The sequence below is a fragment of the Manacus vitellinus genome, unplaced genomic scaffold (genome assembly GCF_001715985.3).
Source record: "Manacus vitellinus isolate BGI_N305 unplaced genomic scaffold, ASM171598v3 scaffold_0_pilon, whole genome shotgun sequence".
Lineage (NCBI taxonomy): Eukaryota > Metazoa > Chordata > Aves > Passeriformes > Pipridae > Manacus > Manacus vitellinus.
In genome coordinates, this window is record NW_021938789.1 from 49,367,031 (window position 1) to 49,392,235 (window position 25,205).

Sequence of the window (25,205 nt, forward strand, 5' to 3'; positions counted from 1 at the left end):
TGCTATGATCACAGTCGCCCAAATTAACCAGTCACTCAGAAGGATCAGGAGGTGTTTTATTGATCAGCTTTTACCTAGTTTGGCATTTCTTGTTCTCAGTTGGATGGTCTCCCTTCCCAGAAAAGCTGCAAATTTTGTTTTTCATACCTTCCTTCCGTAGGGGATAGCTCCTTCAAATCCTCTAGGCAGGGCTTCACGTTCAAGAGTTTTTTGTACAGAGCCAGGGGAAAGTGAAGGTCTACCACTGTGAAATTGTATATTGCAAGACCACATATGATGCCAATCAAGTGAAACCAGTTGTGTTCTACAAAACACTGCAAAACCACACAGAGAAATCCTGATGAGACACACTGGTGCAATGCACAGTACTCTTTCCTCCATGCACTAAGATGACAGCCTTTGCTTTTCCAGCTGGGACAAAATCAGAGAGTTCCCATCAGGTCCCAGTGTTGTTGTGAATTCCTTGTTGTAGTGTGGCACAGAAATAAAGATTCAGAAACCATGTTCAAATACTTTTGTAAGCCATGGTAAGCTGTGGAAATAGCAACAGCAGCTTTCCATCTTATCTGCCTTTTATTTCCTTTTTACCTACCTCTGCATTTAGACATTAACAACAATTCTTTCCCTATCATCCACCCTATTTGCAATTAAAAGCTTTTCCATAACCACAGTGCCACCCAGGCAAATATACCAGCACAAGTGTTGGCATATTGACCTTCATTTCTTCACATATTTACTCTCACAGTGTTATGTCAGTCACAGACTGGCTGCCTATGTTTGTTAAATGTTCCAAGTATGTGACTCATTTTCAGTGCTTGCACTGTCACTATTCTTGGTGTCAAAAGACTTGTTTTGTAGCACTGACATGAGGAGTGGTTGCTCTATAACATTGTTTACAAGTTGCAAAAGGTACCATGTAATTTCCTTCCTTGTAAAACATAAATAATAAATTAAAAAGAACCCCACCAGGGCAGCTACAACTTAGGGGGAGACTGACAACACCATTTTCCATCTTGCTACCTAGGAAGGTGAAGAAAAGGACATAAACTACCATCTCCAGCATAATGCTATCTGACACATACAGATCCTGCACTCCAAACTTTCCCAAAACCAACCACCTTCCACTAGAAACCATGTGTTTTGCTGTTTAAGAGCTTCCTCACATAAAGCCTTAACAAGTTTAGATCCTGAAGGCGATAGTGATGCATGACTAAGTGGATTGGTTGCAATTATGTGAACAGCAAGGGAGGCACAGAATTCTAATGCCATTACCACCTAAACCTCTCGTTCTGTACAACAGCACATGACAGTCACATTCAAGATAACAAGAGTTCTATTAACTGTCATCTGACCCTTAATACAAGTTTTATTATGGGATAAGAATAAAGAGAAAGAGCCAACTCCTTAATAGGCACAACCATTGCCATTCTACTAAAGTTAATGGACCTATCTACACTAACTTAAAATAGAGTTCACATTGTATCATGGGCAGAAAACAAGAGGAAGATAATTTCTTTCCCATAGTTTTCCTCTAACTTCCTTGTCATTTAAATGCAGCATATTATTTCAACCTGCATGTACAGAGGGCAAAGGCTTACCGTGTCTGAGAACCACAGCAGGTTTGACTCTGGGTAGTAAGTGAACATGCCATAGATAGGGTTGAGGAGTTCTTTTAAAAGCAGGAGGAAAAATTCCTTTGTCACTCCCCCAGCATCAACAGCTTCCTCACCATCAAAGATGACCTGTAGAAAAAGCAGGTCAGCAACAGGGATGCAGAGCTGAAACTGAGTGAATCAGACATCTTCCTAATTGGAAGCCATGCAAAGCAATTTGTCCAAAGTGCCCAAACGCACTGCAACCTATGAGCTCCTTTCAGTGCTCTGCTTGCAGGGACAGAAAGGCAACAGGGGGTGGCAAATCAGATATTTTGAAAGTGTTTAACTCCTCCAGCAAATCATAAATAACCACCTGTGGTACCAATAACCAAAGCAGCAACATGATAGCAGCTACTGAACACTGTAGCAATCTCTCAGAGACAAAACATGTCCTATTGGAAATAGCCTGTAGAAGGGTAAAACAGACACTGAATAATATAGAAATGTTTCCTCCCCTGCCCCTTGTACACTAGACATACTGAGAGAAGAGAGTAAACCCTCTGCTTGCAACCTTGTAAGCTGCCTCCTGCCAAGACACCCCAGGAGTCAGAAAAGAGAAACACTCAACCTTTGCCTTGATTAGATCAAGTGTTCCTGTGTGCTCTACCTGCGCAGAAGCTACTGTACACTGGTGAAGTGGTAATGTGAATGGCTGAAAGGCTGCAGAAATGTTTCCTGGGTGAGAGAGTGCTAAAGATATGGGGAAAACTTACTTTAAGAGGCTTTTTCAAATCAATGTCTGAATGGATGCTCAATTCCCTTAGAGCATCACCAACTAAGTTACTCCTGCGAACATGAAGTACCAGGAAAGGGCTTCTGGCCAGCAGAGGCTCCAGTGTGAGAAGCATAAAGACATTCTGCAAATTTGCACCATTTATTGCAACCTGTAAATAAAAGAGAGGTTAAAACCAGCCACTGCTCAACTTCTTTCTTCCTGTGAAAGGAAAACAGTTAACAAATATGCCCGGTGTTCCTTTCTGCATTACACTTTTATTTTGGTTTCCCCAGGGTTCAAGAATCACATGCTCACTCTGCACACGTGTGAGTGCCTGTATGCCTACAGGTATTTCCCACACCATTTCTCATACCAACACGTTTTGCGTTTTGAGTCCACTGATCAATTCACCAAGTTTGAGCAACAAAGAGATCAAATTCCTTTATTCATGCTCTTACCAATGCCAGAAACTAAATGTGAACACACCCTGAGAAGAGGTAGAGAGCCCATGAGGGAAAGCAGTGCTACAAATACACCAAAAGCAAGGAGATAGTTGACAACTGCATCTGGTAAAGCACCAAGAACCCACCACATACAATTCAAAGCCCTCATCCACATGGATTTTCTGGAGTTGGGCAAGGCAAAAAGTCCAGTCAAAGCTCTGGCCACATATAGCACACTTTTTTTCACGCACTGTCCATAGTAAATGCCAACTTCACATTTGAAAATTCAGCTTCAAAGTCAGTTAAACCTGAGACAGAAGTCCACCGGTAACTAGGCTTCCTCCATTCCAGCATGCACAGAACTACTGGTTTCTCTGACCCTATGTGGTTGCCTTCCTTAAGATCCTACCTCTGTGGGCACCAAAACCTTTACCAGTCTGCTCTTCTGCCAAGATAAGGTTGATACCCTCCTCTCAGAAGTGCACTGCTCACAAACTGGGCAGCTGAAAACATATGCAGAAGGGTAACAAAATGAAAGCAGGAGAAGGTGCCTCTAGCGTCCTAGCATAGGCCAAGCCTCCTGTACCTTGCTGCAGGCTATGTGCCCAAGCAGCCACAGAAGAGCTAAGAGATGGGTATTACCTGGAACCAGCACCATGGCCACAAGTAACTGTGATGAGGTTTCCACCCTGAAGGAATCTGACAACCAAGCACCTCAGCAAACTCATTCCACAAAGGATGGAACTAGTCCCAGACCCAGCTGCACTGGATGAAGGGTCAGTGCCCAGTGCTTTGCCTCTCTCAGGAGGCCCCTGCGCGAGCAATGTCTGGTGCTGGGACATTTACACTGGAACAGAGGCCAGCTGCCCTTGTCACAGCCTGGCTGTGAGCTGGCTTGGCTGCCACCTACAGGGTAAGGGTGCTGGAGCTGAACACCTCCTGTCAACAGGCTCTCCTGGAGGGCCTCAGGTCTGTGCCCTTCATGGCAAACAGGCAGGTGGGGCTGCTGACAACAGCTCCTGCTTGCAACCACAAACAGCATCAGCAGCTGGTCTTCAACACTCACTTCATTGTTAGAAGTAACAACCACTCCTGCATTAGGCAGAAACTTGAAAAAGTGTCCACTTACCAGAAAGTTTGTCTAATTCTCCAGTCTTACAGCTCCTCTAATAGAGACTTCACCTTATTTCTTATCCTTGGACTATCACAAATACAAAATTACTCCTTCCCTCTACGGTTTAAATTTCCATCACATGCACATCTGGCAGTTCTGATGTTGCCAAACATTTTGAAGTGAAAAGACACCAAGCACTGCCTTTGCAACATCCAGGGCAAAGAGGTTTTCCAGCTACTGTGCTCTCCTGTATCGTGGAAACAATAATGTGATGCACACACCAACTCCCAGCTGACACCCTTTCCAGGCAGGCACCATTGCAAAAGGCAGAGAAAGAAATGTGGCAGGAAAATTGGGAGAGAGAATGATTACCTGCATCTGTAGTTCTGCATCTGTTTGTAACATCTTGGTCTTAGCCTGGGCATCAAAGATGAAAGGATAAGAGCAGAGAGTCACAGCATCCTGCAAGAAAGGCAGGCAGATTAGTTCCTATCTACAGCTTTCAGAACACTTCTCTAAATAAGAGTAATGAAAAACAATTTTCTTACCTGCATGATAGATGGCCTTACTTTCTGTGAAAGAAAAAGAGAGAGATGAAAATCTTTCACTCCTTCGATTTTTGTTTCTTGTATTTTTTTTTGATGGATTCATTCAAAGGTGACCCAAAGTAAATTTTTCTCCTCTTGGACCAACAACCCATTTTTTTCCTCTTAAAGAAAAGCATGGGAACTCCGTCTCAAGAAAAAACACAAGTCTAATACAACGCATGAACATCAAACATTACTAAGAGGACTAACTGGCATAGAAGCCTATGTTAGCCTATTATAGATGAAACTTACTCTTAAGAGGAAAACCAAAAAAACTACCCCCAAGGCAGAGACCATATGAAACAATAGGAGACACCATAAGGTCAACAACATGGCAATACAAGAACACCCCTGCAATGCAAGTTACTCATCATTAGCCACATCAACACATCTGTAACTCTTTAACTACCACTTACATAAATTCGAATCAGTATTTTATTGTTCTGCTCACTAAAAGTAAGCACACAGCAGCACTACTTAAATGATGGAAAGCAGGGGGGGGGGGACAGACAGCACACACAACATTTAGAAAGTCCATAAAAACTCACACAAAAATTATAGCTACAGTCAGGTTTTAGTCTTGCAGCATCTCTGGGCAGTTTTTTGGTGGTTTTTTCACACTTGGAATTCCTTTCCTTGCTATAATAAATAATCTCACCGGGTTCCCACATAGCATATTCAAGCCCTTAGTTTAGTTATCTCCTTTCTTACAGATGGGAAAGTGAGACATAAAAGAGGTGAAGGGTCTTACCCAAGATCACCCAGCAGGTTACTGGAAGAGCCAGGAATAGAACCCACATCTCTTGAGGCTTGGTTCAGTCCCCTAGCCAGAACGCCACTGCCTCCTCTTACAGAGCAACATTTTAAGATCACTGGCTACATTATTCACAATACCTGCCTAAACAGCAGAAGTAAAGGGTAAAAATTATAATTTTAGAATACAGGACTTGGCTCCTGAAGTCTCGATAACATTAAAAGGATCCAGTGACTGAATTAATCCCCTTGTGCAAGGAATAAATGAAATTCACATGAATAATCACAGAGACTGTTGCAAGTGTTACTAAATAGTGTTAAGCTCCAGCTCTTCTGACAGCCTTATTTTTAAGTCAATTTTGTCAAGCCACCAAGTACTCAAATCTGAGAGATTTAATGTACCAATGCCCCTACACTGAATAGATTACACTCTCATTAAGGATATAGAAAATACAGATCTACAACCAGAGGCACAAACATGGACAGCTATTTCATGACTATACATGAAACCTCTTACCATTCCAGCCTGATGCAAGAACCACATGAGATAATCCTCCTGAATGTCCACCAAGCTGGAAATCTCAGGGATATAAAACTTATCATATTCCACATGTTTAACCTTCTGATTTACCTAGTGAAGAAAGTAGATGGTTTTTAACATATGGATATATTCACCACTTCTCTCAGAACATGCAGATTTGCTTTCATAAAATCAATTATAGCAGCTTGCAAAGAAAGGACAGAGAAAGTCTTGCAAAAACACATGGTCTCTTATATTTTAGTACAAACCAAGAAGAATCAAGGTAAACCTCTTTCTGACTTATTTTAGCTCCCTCTCCTCCTCACACAGACTACCCAGCAACAACACAGGGGTAGCAGACCATCAAGAGAGAAGTATTTGTGATGCCATAATGCACACAGTCTGGTGGCTCAGCAGCAGCACTCTTTATATTTCTAGTGTTTGAGACAGGCCTAAGCAACCTTTGAGCACCTTGGATTAAGGCAAACCACTAATATCTTTCCTAAGTGGTATCTTGGTGGACAGTGACACAGCTTACAAGCCAGAGCCCATGACCACTGTTACCCTGACAAGTGGCAAAGGGCAGACAAGACTGAATCATCTTGAGCCAACACATGCCCAGGTTTTCCCCTTACCTTGTGGAGTTTCTCCAGGAGTCTGAGAGCAGCTGTAATGTAGCTGCTGAACAGGACTGGAATCAACAGTGTCTTCCTTCCACTGAGGAGGTAAACCACTGCACCTTTATACAGGTCCACTAGCCTGAGGAAATATCTTGGGCACACTTGAGACCACCAGTTATCTGGAAAGCAGAGGACATCAATATAAACCTGAATTAAAGGCCAGAGTAACCCCTAAATAAGAGGTTACAGCTGAAAATAGGGGAATACACCTGAAGACTCTTTCGAAAAACTTCCTTATTTCTGCCCTAGCTGTAGGAGCAGGAAAGTGAGGCAGATTCATCTAGATACCAGAAACTGAAAAGCTCTTCCCTTTCCACTCTCATACAACCACCCTTGTCATTACCAAGCCCAATCCCTGATCAGTGCAAGAGCCTGAATTTGAGGGTTTTCAACCTTTAATTCAAGTATCTGGTATTCAAGATACTGTGATCTGGTGGGCAAACAGTTGTCTCTCAGGAGTGATAAGAGTTGCCTGGGCAATTCTCTGCAGTACCACATACTTTTCTAGCAGATGTTAGAGTGTGTCTCCTGACACACCTGCACTAAAGGTCTAACCTTCTCTAGAGAGGCTGATTTCTTTCTTGCCAAGGATAGGTAACCCTTAACTCTCCTCTGAAGGGACCCTGACTATCAGCTTCTTTGCTAGAACCAATCCACCTGCAAAGTAGAAGCTGGAGTCCAGGACACCATCATGTCAACTGTTAGAAACAAACACCAGTTTATCCTCTCAAGTGTCAACACGACAATAGATTCTGACAGGTAAAATATGAGAATCCTCTACATTTCTGTAAGTTAAACATCACAGAGGACTACTCTGTGGAGGAAACTTGGATCCAAAGCCTCTTTGAATTAAAAAAAAAGAAAATAAAAGAAAAATATCACTAAACCTCAAAATAACTTTACTGGAGTGATGCTTCTGGAGGTCTGAATGCATCACAAGTATTTTACATGATGAGATTTAGTACAATACAGCCTTAAGAAACAGAGTAAGCTAACAGGAACAGTAATAGCTCAACAAACATAAGTCACGATCATTAAGCAGCATATGTTCTGTTTGGCTCAAAATAAGCTCAGGAAAAAATATGAGAAATTGAAAGACTCAGAAGTGGAAGAAGAGTTTACTGTTCAGCTTGATCACAGACCATCAACACACCAAGATGTGTATCCCACATCTTACAAAGGACAAAATAACTTAATGCTATATTTAGTATATTCTTTTATTTACCTTATACAGAAAGAATATTCTAAAGTGAACAATATCTGATTAAATTTAAGAAAATAAGGTCATTTAATCTTCATGATACATAAAAATCTATATTCCCACAGAGGCATGCAAACTTATCTGGAATTGAGCCTCTGAATATAGGTGAACCAGAGAAGGTAAATTAGATTAACCCCCCTAGTAAGTGTTCTTTGAAACAATATTTTACTTCTAAAGTAAAACAATTCCTAAACTTGAATTTTTTTTCTCATTTATCATCCACACCACCATAAATTTTATATGCTTGACATTATTGTAACTAACTTCCCATCTCTTACCTGCATGACACATTCTTAATTTCTTCAGAGTTCATGTTTAAAATTCAAATTCTAATTCTCTTACATGGGAACAGAGGTTTCTGGGGGGAGGATTCCTAGAGTTGTTTTGTTTCCCAGATGCTTTTTAGAGGAGACTGCTTCATAACAACACTTATCACAAATTATACCCAACTGCTGCCACTAACAGTAGACCCAACACAAACTGGTGACTGAAAAATCCTGAAGGCAATACTTTGTGTCCCACAGTGGGATGCTGAGAGCAACATGGATCCTAAATGACAGATTCTTACCAAGAACTTTGCTGGGGTTGGTATCTAAACGCAGAATAGCCATTGCTAGAGGAAGTGTTAGAGAGATATAATACTTGGAGTCTTGGAAGGGTGGGAATTCAGGGAGAATCAGATAGATCCTCATTGCCTCGACATCTGGTGGTGAGCTGGACAGCTGAGGAATCAAAAAGCTTTCAAAGCTCTTGAGTATCTAGAGAAAGACAAAACAAAACAGACAACTTATTCTGGGTGATAGAGCACCTACAATGTAGATGATGTTTAAGAACTGATGAAATGGTCAAACCCTGTTTTAAAAGTCAAACCCAGAGTGAAAAAACCCAAAGCTATAAATATAGCTAAAAGCAGCAAGAGGAACATATACGCTTTTATCCCACAGTTCTGCACTTCTGAAAGAAATTCTCCAAGTTAGAATAAATTATGCAACCATAAAGTACTCAACTCCTGATAGATACATAGTAATTATTTACAAGTATAACATACACAGAATTAATTTCAACAGACATTCAAGTATTAAGTGCCATTTCAAAACAAGTCTTAGAGACATATTCTGAGAAGGTCAAAATCAGCCCAGGTCAATGGAGAAGTATCCACTGATACCGTGAAGTGTCTTCCCCAAAAATGCTGCTGGTACTTGCATGTTAGAGAGGGATAAAGCCTTAATTTCCCCTCTGAATACCCAAAACCTCAGAAGTGCATTACCTGGTCTAGGAGAATGGAGTGCTGAGAGTTCATCAGCTTCTCAAACAGCACTCTGGTAGAGTTCAGATCAATCCCTGGGATCTTTGGACTAGTTTTAAAATGTTCATCGATTCTTTAAAAAAGAAATCACAGACAGACAAGCATAAGTTCAAGGAAGAGACACCATTACGCACGTACTGACGTGGCCTGACAGCAAGCAATGGACAAATGACCTCTAAGGAATTCATAAGGCCAGCAACAAGGCAGAAGTTGGAGTCTTCTTGGTAAAAACAACTCTCCCTTCTAAATTCCTCTGGGCCTTGGTTAGGGTTGGGATTCTCGCAGAGAAACACTTTATCAAAGTCTTAGGTTTCCCCAGGACTCCTTCACTGACTTAAGAGCCCACCTAGACAGGCTGGACTGCTTAAAAAAACCTACCTGGTACCTATCGTATGTACCAGGGTGCTCTGCACTGTCTTCATACACACAACTGTTACAGCTAAATCTGCTCCATCATAGTCAGTAAGAAAAGGAACTGTCATACAAGAGGACATTAGACGAGGGTTTTCAAAAGAAAACATGGAGATATTCAGAGTAGTAACTTTTTTGGCAATTCCTCTCTCAAAACTTTCTAAAACTAAACAACCATCACAATCAAAACACAACAAAGTTGAGAATAGCCTTTGCATGGTCTTTAGTTGTAGCAAACATGCTGTCCTTTCTGCTGTGCTTGAAAGGCTTTAATTTGCTCAGGCTACTTGTGTAAGAGGGATAATGAATGCAAGCCCGTGGAAGACAGTAGTCCAACAGCCAGCCCTGGCAACACCAAATGTCCAGTCCAGCAGGTGAGTTACTCAGCTAAGCATCAAGAGCATGATCAGCATCTATAGCAGAGGCTCTCCCCACTGCTGTCTGCAGTATAGCTGCACATAAACCCTTGCAGTTGCTAGTATAAAAAGGTCAGTGCTACAATTCCACTGACCTTAAGGATTTCCCAAATCTGCCACTACTCATCCAAGACAGCACTGTATTAGACACTCTGAAAGAAAAGGTAGCTAATAAAGAGGGGATGCATTTGTCAGTTTGATGGTGTGACTATAACAAAATGACAAGCTAAACATAGCCTGCTGTAGTAGAATGGCTGTTTCCATCACAGCACAGGCACCAGGTTGGAAATAGCTCCCCAGAGACACACTGTGGTACAGAGCAGTTCAGGCTGTGCTGTGCAAAAGTAGTACTGAGGCAGGCTCGGTCACACTGCCACAGAGAAGCTGCTCTTCCATCTAATCCTGTGCACCACAATGCTGTACTGCAAACAGGCCTATATGGCGTTAGGATACCAGAGGGATATACTGGGGTATTCCTATCAAGTGCACCGTGAGGTAAGACTTCACATATAAAGGTACAGACAAATACAGCCTCACTTCAGTGAGGCTTCAGAATTTATCATTAATTTGGCCAAATATTTTCTGTAAAAGTTAAGCCTTGCCCTTGCTAGGACATGGCTAAAGTGGAAGAACAACTGCATTGGGGTGATGAAGTCATAAACTCCACTCATTTCCACATTCAAAGGAGACGTGAGACTTTAAAGTGACTCAACAACTTGGACTGAGTCACCTCAGTGAGTGTTTTAAACCAATAAGACTCAACTCTCCTGATGCAATAACATGCTGTCTTGTCACAACCCTAAGAGTAGAAACCATTGGGCAAGCAGAAAAACACAAGAATAATGAGTAAATTGTTTTCTTTTTAAGTTGTTCTTGGAATATATTATGAAAGATTACTCAGAGTAACTGAGTTTTTCTTCATCTAGTTACAGGTCATTTATTCATCACATCACCATAAAAATTTCTCCTCCTCCCCATCGTATGCTGTTACCTCATCAGTCTTTACAGACACAGCCAACACAAGCATTCCCAACCCACAGCCTTTCACTCAGCTATGTATACCACATCCTTGCCACCACCTATTGTTGGTTACACCCATCTGAAATTCCTCCTTTTGTAAGCAGGATGTCACCCAGAAGAAAAGTGATTCCATGCTGCCCCAGGTGTATTTTCAAGAGCAGCCTGTGCTGAAGTGTCCTTCCACATGCACCAGCCCCCACCAGTTAACTCAGCTGGGTAAGAGACTACTCAAATACCTGGCTTAACTCATTTCCTTTAATGTCATATTCCTATCCCTCTCTTTTAAAGATGATGATACTCATTTTGTAAGGAAAAATTACAGTTGTGACAATTCCAAGAAATCTGTGCCTTATAGTACACTCACCATGCACTTTCTTAGACCATTTGCCTTCCTTACCCAGGTCTGACCAGCCACCTCTTTAGGGGACACTCTCTGCCCCTGTCTCTCATCTGATCAAAAAAATCAAATCCCACTGCAGCAGTGAGTGAAGTAAAGGGAATCCAGTCTGCCTCAAGGGAAAGCCACACTTCTGGAAGTTTGCCACTTACTTCTTCTCCAAGAAGCTTCCATTCCAGCACGCAGCTGAGGACAGTATCTGAACAACACTACTGTTTGCAGCAAGAAGACAAAAGAAAACAGAGATACAGGTTAAGAGCGGATGTCCCAGCAAATCTCTTCAGCTCTCTTTCCTTCCTTCTATGGGAAACAATGTCAGGGTCATCCCTTCAGAGGCATAGAGGGCAAGAAGTTCATTCAGGATCATGTAATGTCCCTCTTTGAAAGGAGTGTTAGCAGTGCCTCTTTTCCACCTATGCTGCCCTTCTCATGGCAAGCACACTTGGGAAGGAACTTAATCAGTCTGTTCACAAGTTCTTGCTGCTTTTCATGAACTCTAAGCACACAATGAAAGACAACTTTAGAATCCATTTCCCACCCACCATTTGCAATGTTGAGGCAGCCTCAAGTTCGTCTGGTTTTGCTCAGAAGCTCTCACCTGGCAGCTTTGTGACTGGCAACTGTCCTCCCCTTGGAAATGACCAAGAACCACACTTGAAAAGGTTGCTAAATTTCAAGTGAAAGCATGGCACGGAAGCCAACAAAATTATTTCAATAGAACTTTCAACAAAAGGCTTGTCCAGTGCCACAATACCTACTTGACAGAATTAGAACTGTTCTTTTCTAAAAGCTTTTGCCTCCAGACATCTATAGTTTCATCATTTATTAAACAGGTGTAACGTGTTTCATTTATGGTCCGGAAATCATCAGCAGGCAAGGAATTCTGTGAGAAGATACAGATTTCAGCAAAGACAAGGCTTGTAAAACAATTCCTACCTATCCATAATCTCTGTTTTAATATATAACTGATAGCTTCCTTAGTGTGGTCTCTGAAAAGGTGTGGTTAGGAACTTGTGGCATTACTAAGAAGTCCAAAAGGGAAGGCATAAAGAGGTATGGAAAAAAACCATCATTAAATATATTTTAAAAAGAGGAAAATAAAAAAATCATTTCCCTCTTAAATACTGCCCTGTATAACTACAGGCTTACCACATTAATTCTAGAACTATTTCCATGACTCAAAAGTGTATGTCAAACACTTACTGAAAGAAAAAAGAAGACAAAAGCTGAAAAACCAAATTAGCACTGAGCCCTCTATCCCGCACAGCTTGACAAAATCCCAGTGTATGTGGTTCATGGCCCTACAACACTAATCATGCAGACCCCAATGCCACACGTGGAAAGCAGTCCTTTGCTTCCAATATGCAAAGATTGGACTCCCCTCCCTGCTGATCAAAGTGAAATCAGGATCATCCTAATGGCTTGGATGTGCCTCTAAAAGGAAGGCAACTTTCAGCCACTCCTCAAGAGCTGTAAAACTGTCATAGCTGGCAGAGTTTGTATGGCAGAATGGACTCCAAAGCAACACTTCAATTTCAAAAGATTCTAGTAAAAACAAAAGATGCCTTGTGAAGGCTGGGACAGAGGAGCAGACTTGAAAAGATATTTCATTTGTTTTACCTCATATTTGGAGCAAAGCACAAATGTTTGGTCTCCTCCAGAGAAGATATGTTTAACAATATGATATTTACAGGCATCTGTTAAAGAAAGACACAGTTGTGTTAGAGGCTGATGAATGCAAGTCCCTACTGTGCTTTCTCCCCCACATTTGCACTGCCTGTACAACTACCAGGAGCACCTGGGTCCTTTGAAGGCCAGGCTGAAATCAGCTGGAACTCAAGCACTGTAACACTTTCTTGAGAAGTACACAGGGTCTGGCAGGAAGGAAAAGCTGTCATTTTTAAACTGCAGTAGGGGCTTTAAAGAGAGAACAAAGCCTTCAGAACTCACTATTTTAGTACAATTCTGAAGTCTCAAGATTGCCAAATGCTGAACTCTGCCATAAAAAGAGAAAAGGGAGATGGCAGACATTAACAGAGAGAGCAAAAGGTAATTTCCATAGTGCATTTGGGGATTCTTTTGCTATTTCCAGAAATTTCATGGAACAATGTAAAGATGTATTTGAACAGCCATGGGTGAAATGAAATTATTTATGTCCAAACTGTGCATAGTACATACCAGGTTTCCCTGAGAGTTGCCCATTATGAGCTGCCCAGTGACCCTTGACAGGAGAGGGGCACTTAACATTGCAAGTGTGCCCCGTTCCCAGCTGGCCTCTTGTTCCACAGCCAAATGCATAGATCATTCCTGAAGAAGGCACAAAGGCTAAAGTGTGATGTCTGTAAGAGATGGGTACAAAGTTTGAGCCTTGTTTAATAATAAGAAAAGCCACACTAAGAGAAAAAAAAATCACTAAAACCAACCAAACAAACAACAAACAAAAGCCAAACAAACAAAAACAAAAAAGAAAAATAAAACCAAACCAATAAAACAAAGGCAGCCTAAAACTTACTCTCAGTTCCCCTAGGCCAGGCGCTGTTGCCAAGCAGCATCTTTACACGAGCACCAATGCTCAGTTTTTGCCACCTGATGGCACCAGTTTATGGGATGGAGCTCTTTAGGTGGAAATGACAAAGAGCAGCTTGTGCCAGCACTGTGTTGGTATCAGGCTCACAGTATTAGCCTAGCCATTTGCTAAGCCTGTACAAATCAAAAGCCAACAACACACCACTAGTGCTACTAACTCACTTTTCATGAAAGGGGTTGGAAACTTGTGACCAAATGGGCTGCTGCTTTGAACTCTTGCTGAATTATTAAGATGGAAAAGTATCTTTTACAGGTAACAGCACAGGGTTCAACCCCAACTAAAAACCAATCTCCTTTAGAGGGCCTTAAAATTCTCATGGAAAGTAAAATTTAATTTAATTTAGTTTTGACACAGAGAATGCAGAAGCGAGACTATTCCCCCTACCTACATGACTCAGTATCAGCATTAACCTCCACCAGAGAAAATTTCTGACTGCACAGAGGACTTACCTGCCACAAGCAATCTGGGATACTTCACTGCCCATTAGCTCAAGAACTCTTCGGGGGTTCACTTCATCATTCATGGAGTCATGTCCCAGTTGCCCGCAGGAACCTGCACCGAACGTGAACACCCCTCCACTCTGTTAGCAAATCAAACAGCATAGTCTCCATTTAGGGACTCATAACCCAGCAGTATCTGACTCCAGTTTCAGCATGAGTCCAAGCTTAGGCAGAGATTGCTGGGGATTTCCAAAGGATTCAGAAGAGAAATTTGGGTTCTGCTAATGCAGCTTCCAAATAAGATACCTTGCCACCCATCAGAAATGAACAGAATTATCTTTATGTATGTCTAAATTACAGAAGCTTCCCTCCACCATCACCAGATGAATCTGAAATCCCAGCAAGGTTTAAACATATCTGAGCAGCCAATACTTTACACACATCTCTGTCAGCTGTTGATCAAAAACACACTGTGACTTTTTTCTTTGAACATGAGCTTCTGCAGAACTAGTCTTCTACAATGGCGTTGTTCCCACAGGGATCCCAAAGTCAGCTATTAAATTCATTTTACAGTGGAAGACACTGAGGCACCAAAACAGGAAGCAACAGCTACAAAGTGGCAGAGGCAAGGCAAGAACTGAGAAGTTATCTTTCAAATTCTAGCCCTCTCCTCTGTTCACTGAGCTATACACCACTTGGAAGCAGCAGGTTTGGAATTGTAAACCTCTTGTAAATGCTGAGAGTGACTGTTTCATTTAAGCACTCATTCATTTTGGCTTCCATCTTACTCTGATGCACAGTATCACTATTTTCCAACAAAACACTATTTTCACCCCTTTGGATGTGCATGGTAAATTTTTTTTGCTCAAAGCTAATTTCTTTAAGCAATTCACCTGAGTTTTGCTATTCATTGCCACGGTTTATTAAAATCTTCATCTTCAAAACCAGCAAAGGATCATGTTGGCAATAAATCTCAGAATAAATAATTAGGCTATACTTTCCACTTAGTTTCTTTTACTGGAGTCAGAAGGAATACAGTAAGTCAATCTGTTCTTTTCTACCATTACTCAGGAAACTACTGTGAAACCACCAGGCAGGCAAGACAGCAGCCAGGGTTCCCAAGTTAGCATCTTTACCTTTGTCAGGACTGCTGTGTGTTCCTCTCCACAGCTGATGTAAACAACCTTCTGAGATCGCAACAGCTTCACATGGCAAGGGGATTCTCGGTCTGCATTGAAGACAAAGAAAATAAAGAAGCTGTTTCACAAACACAAACCTACATGTCTGAGAAAACCACTGGCAGTCTGACTTTCAGACTTGGTCTATGAGCACAAGGGAAGCTTAAACAACAGTGGTGAAAAAAAAACATGTCCTTGAGTACTTCACTGCCACTTTTCCTCTCCAATTCTTACAAGACTTGACTGACTCAAACAAAATTGTCCAGAGTAAGAATAAAAACGTTGAGAATCTTGTATAAACTCAATATGCACTTGCCATGTGGAGATATGATGAGTGCAGCCTAGCTACATCCACCTCTGGCTTCATGCCCCATTTCAGACTCCTCAGTGATGACTGCAAACATTTGTTTCCAAAACCTTGCTTAGACCTTTTCCATGTAGAACAACTCTGACACGTAGGAGACACTTGTGCAACACAGATGACAAGCTGAATCCCAATGTGTATTTAAATACTTAGCCTTCCTTCTGCTGTCATCCTCTAAGAAGATCCTTCTACTTGCAAAGGCTAATCACTGCCGACCATTAAGTGATGCTCTTCTCCTTCTCTCTGACATTCCTAATCATTATAAGTGTGTCTCCCGGGGATGAACACAGTAAGCAAGGTTTTACTGATGTAAAAATAAAAGCTAAGCATTTCAAGGAGCAGTAGGTACCCCAAAACAGTTAGATAATAAGGGGAGCAGCTGTTTACTTTATACCAACAAAACCTCAGGTTTCTTTCTATAGAAGTTGTCCACTTTTTAAGATTCTCACCTAAGGAGTTATAAGGTGCTTTTCTTGTGGGTAGTGAAAGGAAAATGGTCATATTTCCATGGATTTAGAATTGAGAGCAGATTTCATTTACTTTTTTCTATATTTTACCACTCTGATCTTTCTTTTGACAGGAAGAACACCTACCTCTACAGCATAATTGTTTAAATAACAAGTGCTGCAGAATCCCCATATTTGTAGACTTCACTATTCATGTTCACCAAGTATAATTCACACTGTCTTACCGTGATTCACTTACCATAAATATCACTGTCCTACCTGATTCACTTACCATAATATCACATATTTACTACAGTGCCATGCACTGAGGGGTAAGCAGAGTATGATCCCTGGCCAGCAACGCCCCGTGAGCAGATGCCTACTCTGTGCATTTAAGATTAGCCCCATGTCAAAGCAACCTCTCACATGTAACCTGCAGCTCTGTTGAAATTAGAAGGAATTACCTGGCAATCTACATGGAAAAAACACTGCTGCTCTTACATTAGATCAGCTCTAGTTTACATACAGTACAAGAGAACAGACCTGTAGCATTTCTGAGAGAAGACAAAATATGTTACAAGTTTTACAAGTGTGTTTCGTACTCCGAAAAGTGTGAAGCAAGACAAAAACATGCATACGACATATTAACCTCCTTTGCTAAACTACAGGCTGTTTTTTGAGTAATTGCTTTAAACATGTTTCAGTTGGTAAGGTGGGCTGTCAAAATGCTTCATTTCATTATAGATACACAAAATGTGAGGTAACCCTTTGCCCTTGCAAAGTGTTTATATGCTATTGCATTATGTAACGTAACAATTACAAGTATATACATCTTGTGTACTCACTTATGCAAAATAAGTTATCTGTGCATGATAGGTACCACATCAACAATCAGCAACTATGCAGAGCTTAAAGCTATTCAGTAACTACGCAGAAAATGATGAAGAGGTTGATTTGAAGCTTCGAAGAAAATCTCCCATTCATTTGTTTTATTGCAAAAAGTTAAGAATGTGTGAACAACAAGCACAGGAGATCTGGGCTTTTCAGAGTAGTGGTAAAGTCATATCTGCTCTTCAGCCTCATTTATAAACCTATCTTCAAGCCTTTTGATGGCTAGGCTCCACTGAACATGGGCACCTGAAAAAACTGCCATTGTAGTATGTGTCTGGCAAATTGTGCAACGAATAAACTAGAGAGCATTTTACAACGTGGAGATATTCTGTGTTGCCATCATTTTTTTGTATACAGATGCTCACCAGTCAAAAATTACGTTGGCAAACAGGAGGATGGCTTCAGCCTGCTGTTCTTCAGGGAGAGCCTTTTCTCCCCACCAACTTCAAACAAAATATGGACAAAGCAATTTTGAGAGGAGGGAGAAAGAATATGAGCCCTTCCTTTGATGACTGCGTGCTGACACTCACACTCGAAAGACCTTTCTTTTTGACCCTCCTTCACTTCCCCAGAAGGGGAAAAAAATGTGTTTCTGTTCCTACAAAGTATGAAAAGCCTTAGTAGAGACAGAGATTGTTTCTCTGCTGTCTCATCCCAAGAGGAGCTGTTGAGCATTACATATCTACTCACTAAAAATGCACTGTCAATGCAAAAGGAGACCCTAGGCCAAAGTAGTCTATCCTTCTTTCACCTGGGAGCATAATTTTCATACCTCGTTCATCACTCAGTCCCAGCTGTCCTGAGCTGTTCTTCCCCCAGCCAAACACAGCTCCTGAGAGAGAAAGGGCAAAACTGTGGGCTCCACCTGCAGCAACCTGAGCCAAAGGAATCCCATCAAGAGACTTGACACGTTGTGGACTGGCCTGGGAGGGACATTCTTTGCCCAAGCCCAGCTGACCATAGTGGTTCTGGCCCCATGTAAAGAACTGGCCATCTAAAACAAAGAAAGAAATAGAATGGTGAGTAAAAGCTAGTCAACAGAAAAGCAAGTTTGTCAAAATGAACAAGAAACAGTGCTGGAGGCTTTGCTCCCACCCAAGCCTCATGATAAAAAAGAAATAAAATAAAATCAAGTAAGACATTATTTGCTGAAATAAAAGCACAGCCTGAAGTCACCAGATAAATAAACAGACAAGCAACTAAGTGCAAAATACAACATACAACTGCTATAATTTAAACAGTGCAACAAAGAACAGTCCACATGTTGCACACAGAAGAGTAATAGCCAAAGATAATTTCAGCATAAAGACATTAATTACACACATTTTTCTATATCAAGATTGAAAGCTTTTAAATGTTCCTGCCATTATTCACCCCTGAGACAGTGGGTGGACTGTGTGTAATGCTTTCTTTCTTGACAGTACTGGCAACGCTTTTCCTCCATATTCATTGTACCTGATCCATTTTATAACATCCCATGTGGCCTGAAAGCAGTCAGGGTATGGGATGTCCTTGATTTATTTGCAGAAACATGCAGTCTTGGACACTGTGCAAAATAACAGCACAAATTTTGGTAATTAATAGTGAATGCTACAGTACCTGCTGCCAGAGCCAGGCAATGCCAATTCCCACAGGAAACCTGCAGTATCGTCTGTTGGTTCAATTTCTTTATCAACCTGAAGACAACAACACTATTTTAGAATAAGTGTACACAAATACAGTATCACCTTAGATAAAAACTATGATTTCCACCCAGATATTTGTTTTACAAATACACACAGCCTATGGTTTTGAGACTGACGAACACAGTCTTGAAGGTGATACAGATCCATACATAATAGATGTAAATCTGTGGAGACCTTGAGACACTTGACTACTAACTCGGCTATGTTTTCTACTGTAACACTGAATCCAACCATCTGGAAATGGTGGAAATAGCTGTTTCTTGGTGTCTCTCTCACTATTCTTTTTCAGGCACTGACATTTTTCATGTTGTCAGGGGTCTAGCAGTTCCTATGAGTTACAACACCAAAACCTCTTCAGTGCTTTGTACAGAGAATAGCATGTCAAAGATTCAAGTTATTTCACAAAAATGTAATTTTTAAAATGGCACTATCACACTGACATGTGAACCTGTCTCTCTCTAGTTATATCGGAACCATGTGCAAGTTAAGGACTGTCTTCCCGCAGAGCCCTTCAGCTGAAACACTAATCTTCTGTAATTGAAACTCTTCCTTTAAATACTGTTTCAACAATGACAGCTATCCTAGAGAGATGTCCCAAAGTTCTGCTCTACACTGGATCTGCAGTGGCAGACCAAATGACAGGCTACATTTGCTGTTAACACAGTATGATAAAACAACATGAAGTGCAAAGGGACCAGTTACCATTACTATGGTAGTAAGGTAAGAACTGTGAACTGTTTTGGATGGAGGAATCTTGGTGTCTGCCACTGGCCTCTGCCCCTACCACCATCTCTATAGGTCCTTGCACTTAAGCCTATTAGTTCTCTGACACAGGTAAGAGACATTAAATAAGTTAATTAAACTGGTCACTATCCTAAAGTTTCTGAGAAACACTCACTATTCAGAATTCCAGCAGGATGGTGCAGTAGCTTTGCTGCTAACAGGTAACACTGAAAAAGTTTCAGAGCTGAAGTGTCATTTCATTCAGCCATATAATTTATTTCCCTGTTCTTGAAATGTCTCTCCTATCGTCCTAGGGACTGAAAGAGAGACGAGTCTCACAGCATTTCTGTTTTTGAGTCCTCCCTCATGCACCTCCATGCTCTGTACAAAACATTATGGCATTTTTCATTGAGGAAGCCAAGCACACTCCAATTTTCTTTTTCATGCCTCAACCACCCGCGCCAGAAGGTCTGTCCTACCCCAAACCTCCTGAGGACTGTTCTGAGTCCTGGGGGGCTCAGGAAGCACCAGAACAGTACTGAAAAGGAGAAGGAATCACCCTTACATCCCTACATGGGAAGTGCACTATTACTGCCCCACTGAGAGAAAGTGACTCTCCCACCAATGCCAGGCTGGAAGGTGAGTAACCCTTGATGTATCACCTTCAAGGAGCTTCCTTAAGGAAATCTGAACCTGTTAAATGTTTACCTTGGTACCATCACTGCATCTTCCATAGTGGTGAGTCCCAGCTGTCCATCACTGCCGGCGCCCCAGGAGAAGAGCTGGCCCTGGTCGCTGAGTGCCACACTGTGAGACTCCCCACAGGCCACATGCACAATGTGCTGCCCAGCCAGGGCTCCAATTTGCTCTGAGGGAAACAAAAAAAACCTCTGTGGTCACAGGATTCATCTCTCAGACATCTCACAGTAACACACAGACATGAGGTCGGTGCAAATCTGTGTGCAGAGCCATTCAAATGAGTGCACTGATACACAATTTAGTTTTAAAAGACTTCCTACATGAGAAAAAGCACTAGATTTACTGAAAATGTGTCACTGCTGAGCTCTTTGGAAAGCCTGGTCTGAAAGTCATAGAAGGCAGATAGGTACATGCCCCTAAGCACAATGACAGACTATACCCAGCCAGTCTCAGACACAGGGAACCACCTATCAGGTTAGTTAAGAACAAGCAGACTTCCCAGATTTGAGGTTTTCTCACTTGGTATTGATTCAGGAATCAGCCAAGACCAAGAAGCCAGCAGACCCTGTAAAACATAGTTAATCTTCCATAGCTCTCACGTCCAATGAAGACGAGTCATCCGCAAAGCTGGATGTCATTCACAACCCATACACCACACCCTGCTTTACTGCTTGATGTGTGTGTTACAACATCCCATGTCAAACACTCATTAAAAAAGTCCCATAAAAAGGAAGCAAAGCAAGAAGGCCTTAACAGAGGTATAAAAGATAAAAAAAAGAAAAAAAATCATCACTCAGTCCTCTGGGAGATACCCACAATTGACTTCTCATCATTACATCACATTAAGCAAGTGAAGCAGGCTTGACAACTACTGTTACAATATCTATAACCAGATCTTATTCATTACACAGAATTTTTACAAATGGAAATATTACACAACGGATGGAAAAACTCTCTGCACACCAGACAGAAGCAAAGTTGCTTTTCATCATAAATACAAATGTTCCAGCTGGAGGAAGAAAGATTTCACTGTGTAAGCTACAATGCAGGAATCAGTTTTACTGAAGTCCCACTTGCCTGTGACATGAAACCAAAGAGTAGGTACATGTCATTCTGTGAAAATGATACCCCACATCAAGGGCATCCAGAAATCACTCACACAGCATCAAAATCTTCACACCAATCAATCCACGTCTTAAATAAATGTAGGAGGAAGGCACTCCCTTTAGGAGGGCTTGCCTTATAAGTCTGGGAGTCAGAAAATGAGCAGGAGAAAAATCCACAATGGGTGTTATGGAAGAAAAAGGTGACAATAATTTAAATATGTATTCTAGCAGAGGAAAATGCCACCAGAACATGTGCTTCACTGGAGGTGCAGTTTACAAGTAATAAGCACATAAACTTCCAGGAGAGCTTGAGGCCTGCCTGCTACCCAAACACTCTTTAGCCCTACCATCTAGTAACACATTTTGTCCTCAATTAATACACACAGCTTCCACACTTGGGCCCTTAAGCGTCCAACTATGGCACTGCTTGGCAGCCTGGTTTATGTTCGTTTGCATATATTACTTAGGGAGCCTATTTTTATCTGTGAGCTCTAAACAGCCAGCAGCTGTAAGGGCTGGTTAAGGTCAATAACAAACAGTGGACAAGGGATCTCAGCAGCACATGTGGCTATGGTGTCTTCCTCTCAGTCATCCAGCAAGGTAAAAAATACCTGCTGCAATGTGCCAGACACACCACCTAAGTTCAGACAAGTGTGTTTCTGTACTGGGACCCAAAAGCCCAAAACAAAAGCTGCTGCTAGAGAGGATTACACCACTAAAAGGAGAGAAGGATGAAGCCATCCACTCCTCCAAGGGAAACCCTTTGACTCGTGAACCCATAATTTCTCTATAATCTTACTGGCAGCGTACACTGAGACTTGGCTCTTATCCAGAGCAACTGAGCTCTTCAAAGTGGTCATAAACTCACCAGCCTGCCCTTCTTTCAAAGCTGGTCCCTGCACACTGCCCAGCACTCCAGAGGACATCACAAATCTGACAAAGAAGCAAACGTGGACAGTATGGGATGCTGGGGCACCCATAATAGAGATTGTTTTGCTACCTGCAGGCATGAATGAGCTAATTTCTTCCCTGAGAAAGCAGTATTTGCCACAGTAAGTATACATGTCTTATTTGCTGTGGAAGGACTACCATGAGCTGACCCTGAACCACTGGAGCACCGTGGGAAGGTGACAGAAGACTCCAGTGACCAAAGATCAGTATCAGGAGCTGGAGCAGGCAGGAGTCTGACCACGGCAGTACTGCAAATAGAGAAAGAGTGCCCTGAGGTATGAGGCTGTGGCAAGGACTTCACACACTGGGAAACTGAGAGGACATACAACAGGCTTAGAAATCCACGGTTGTTTCAGTCCCCACTGGCTCCATCTTAAGTTTAATTTGGCAACACAAACGTGACCTTGCTCTATGTGCCATCTCAAGGGACTAATAAACATCAACTTGTTTTCAAAGGCTGCCCTGTGTCACTGAAAGCCTTCAGTGACTGCACTGCTCACCCATGAAACAGAGTACAGTCTCATCTAGACACCCTGGATAACCACAGACAGAATAAAACATGCCTGTCTTGCAGCTGAAGATCTTTGCCTTTAGAAACGCACATGTATGGCCCACCTCACCACAGTACATTCCTAAGACCCTGTCAGTAGCAGCTTGCCTGTAAATGCCAAACAGTTTAAGTTTTACACACTCATACACATTTCCTTCTGGAGATGGAAAAATGCCAGCCTTCCCCTGGGGGCACAGGCTGTCCAGGCAGTCCAACAAGGGTCCCGGTTAATTATCAGGTTTGCCAAGTCACTGCATGTACCTTCTCCCAGCTAACATGAGCAGTATTATCAAAAACATCTGACAATTAGTACTTCATTGATCTCCCATCCCTTCCTCAATCAAAATATTACACATTTTAGTGGTTTGTATCCATTTGTTTTAATTTCTAAAGCATCACAACACCATTATTCATTCCTTAGAAAAGATGTATCATTGCACTGAGATGAAGGGCACAAAGGGTGAAAGTTTATTCTTAGTATAGTGTCTTCAGTAACAGATGAATAAAACCAGTCAAGTGGAGCTTAACAGGCACAATTATATACAAAACTAAGCAGAACAAAACCCTGAAAGCAACAGGGAAGGGTTGAAGGAGTTATGCAATACAGTATTTCAACACCTCATAAAACTTTCAAAATACAAACAAAAACCTACAAGTTCCAAGAAGTACACATTGACACAATCTTTTCTTTCTGAAGCTGTCAGCTGCCTCAAAACAGCACCAATGGTCAAAAGTCAGTTCTTCACATTTGGTGGAGTTCCAACTTTCATTTCTCTTCTTCTGTCCTCTTTAACCCACAGAACCACAAATACACATATCAAGGTTTGACTTTTTTTTGGACATACTAAGATTTGACCTTTTTTGCTCTTAACCTTGTCAGATCTCTTCATAAAATACGCACTGGAGTAAAGAATGAGGCAAAACGTCAGGATAGCCCATCTCTGAAAGGTGTCAGGCCTGCTTCCCAGGACTGCTCTTGTGTTTTCTTGGTTTGCAAAAGTTGAGGATAAGTGGCGCATGTTTCTCTAACTCAGCTTTCTGACAATTGGTGCATTTAGCTTGAAGGTTTGGAAATGGCAGTAAAGCTGAGCTAAGAATGAAAAGCCCACCTTCAGTCCATAGCTTCACTATTTATAAAACAGAGCCTGTGCTTTGCCCCCAGAGCATTGAAAAGCTCTACAAGATTTTCAGTTTCTGTGACTGCTAGAAGCACAAAGCACTCAGTTATACTGCTCTAATTAGAATTCACAGGCAATGAATGATTAATTAGCCTTTCTACTCCTAGTAATTTTATCAGAGAGTTGGTACACCCTTTCTATGTATAGCTTCCAGCTGCTCACAAGACAGGCTTTTGCTAGAGGACGTGGCAAAATCCTTCAGCCATATGTGTTCTGGGATGTACACGAACAGCACCAGATGGCTTCTACTGCCTGAGAAACTACCAGCCCTGAGGTTACACCTTCAGTGTCAAAATCTGGATTTCTTCACTGGTGAGAAGAAGCTGCGTCTTGGAAGAGTTTCAAGTGATTTCAGTCTGCTTGGACACCTGGCCAAAATTTCTCATTGCCTCCCCAGCTTGACAACAAGAAACTCAGAGCTTTTGCTCATCTTGGTTGTTGCTTTCAGCAAGGAAAGTGCTCAGAGGTTCTCTAAAATAAGTGTCTTACTAGCTTGCCTGGATAAGAGATGGTGATAGAAACAAAGGGAAGAAAAAAACAGGTAAGGTAAGATAAGAAATTCCTCTGGGTTAAATGCTAACAACTGGCAAGTCTAAGGACAGATGAACCAATTTCTTTGCATTGCCATGGTTGTTAATATAGTCCATATCCACACTGAGGATGAGTGAGCATTGTGCAATTGAGATCTAAAAATCAGAACTGTGCGATACAATGTTTTAATACACAAGGCAGCTGAATATTTAATCAGACACCAACAGCCACGTAAATGTCACCCATATGATCTTTCTATTCTCCGAGTACTGAAAAGCCTTAATTCTCATAGGAAAGGAGCCAAGTTCTCTCCTTTTGGAGATGAATTACACCAACACATCAAACCATCTAACAAGGTGACACTAACAGCATTAGCACATAGGGAAGCCTGATTCAACAGCCAAAAACTCCATGAAAATCTGTTACTGCCTTCAACAAGCACCATGAGGAAACGAAAAAAACACTACAGCCCAAACTTATCAATCCTGAGCATTTTATTAAGCCACTGTACAAAAAGCAAGTACACAACAGCGGATCTACCAAATGCCCTGACAAGATTTTTACACATTAAATAGTAAACTTCAGCTGACTGCTGATT

General features: G+C 41.6%; 1 protein-coding gene across 4 annotated transcripts in view; it reads right to left on the reverse strand.

Annotated features, from left to right (window-relative positions):
* Window positions 1–25,205, reverse strand: part of LOC103758205 (probable E3 ubiquitin-protein ligase HERC3) — a 44,011-nt gene that overhangs the window by 9,900 nt on the left and 8,906 nt on the right. Inside the window, exons 2-19 of one of the 4 annotated variants that reach the window (XM_029960738.1) lie at window positions 20,301–20,460; window positions 18,784–18,860; window positions 17,957–18,178; window positions 15,442–15,533; window positions 14,315–14,445; window positions 13,457–13,617; window positions 12,899–12,975; window positions 12,037–12,161; window positions 11,431–11,490; window positions 8,996–9,107; window positions 8,297–8,486; window positions 6,423–6,586; window positions 5,785–5,898; window positions 4,476–4,499; window positions 4,300–4,389; window positions 2,369–2,539; window positions 1,599–1,742; window positions 148–314 (exon numbers count right to left, since the gene is read on the reverse strand). In XM_029960738.1, the coding sequence (XP_029816598.1) occupies window positions 148–314; window positions 1,599–1,742; window positions 2,369–2,539; window positions 4,300–4,389; window positions 4,476–4,499; window positions 5,785–5,898; window positions 6,423–6,586; window positions 8,297–8,486; window positions 8,996–9,107; window positions 11,431–11,490; window positions 12,037–12,161; window positions 12,899–12,975; window positions 13,457–13,617; window positions 14,315–14,445; window positions 15,442–15,533; window positions 17,957–18,178; window positions 18,784–18,860; window positions 20,301–20,460 (2,281 nt within the window). Of the gene's footprint in view, window positions 1–146; window positions 315–1,598; window positions 1,743–2,368; window positions 2,540–4,299; window positions 4,390–4,475; window positions 4,500–5,265; window positions 5,413–5,784; window positions 5,899–6,422; window positions 6,587–8,296; window positions 8,487–8,995; window positions 9,108–11,430; window positions 11,491–12,036; window positions 12,162–12,898; window positions 12,976–13,456; window positions 13,618–14,314; window positions 14,446–15,441; window positions 15,534–17,956; window positions 18,179–18,783; window positions 18,861–20,300; window positions 20,461–25,205 lie in introns of those variants that run through there. The other 3 variants (XM_029960744.1, XR_003915883.1, XR_003915884.1) reach the window with 3 other exon arrangements.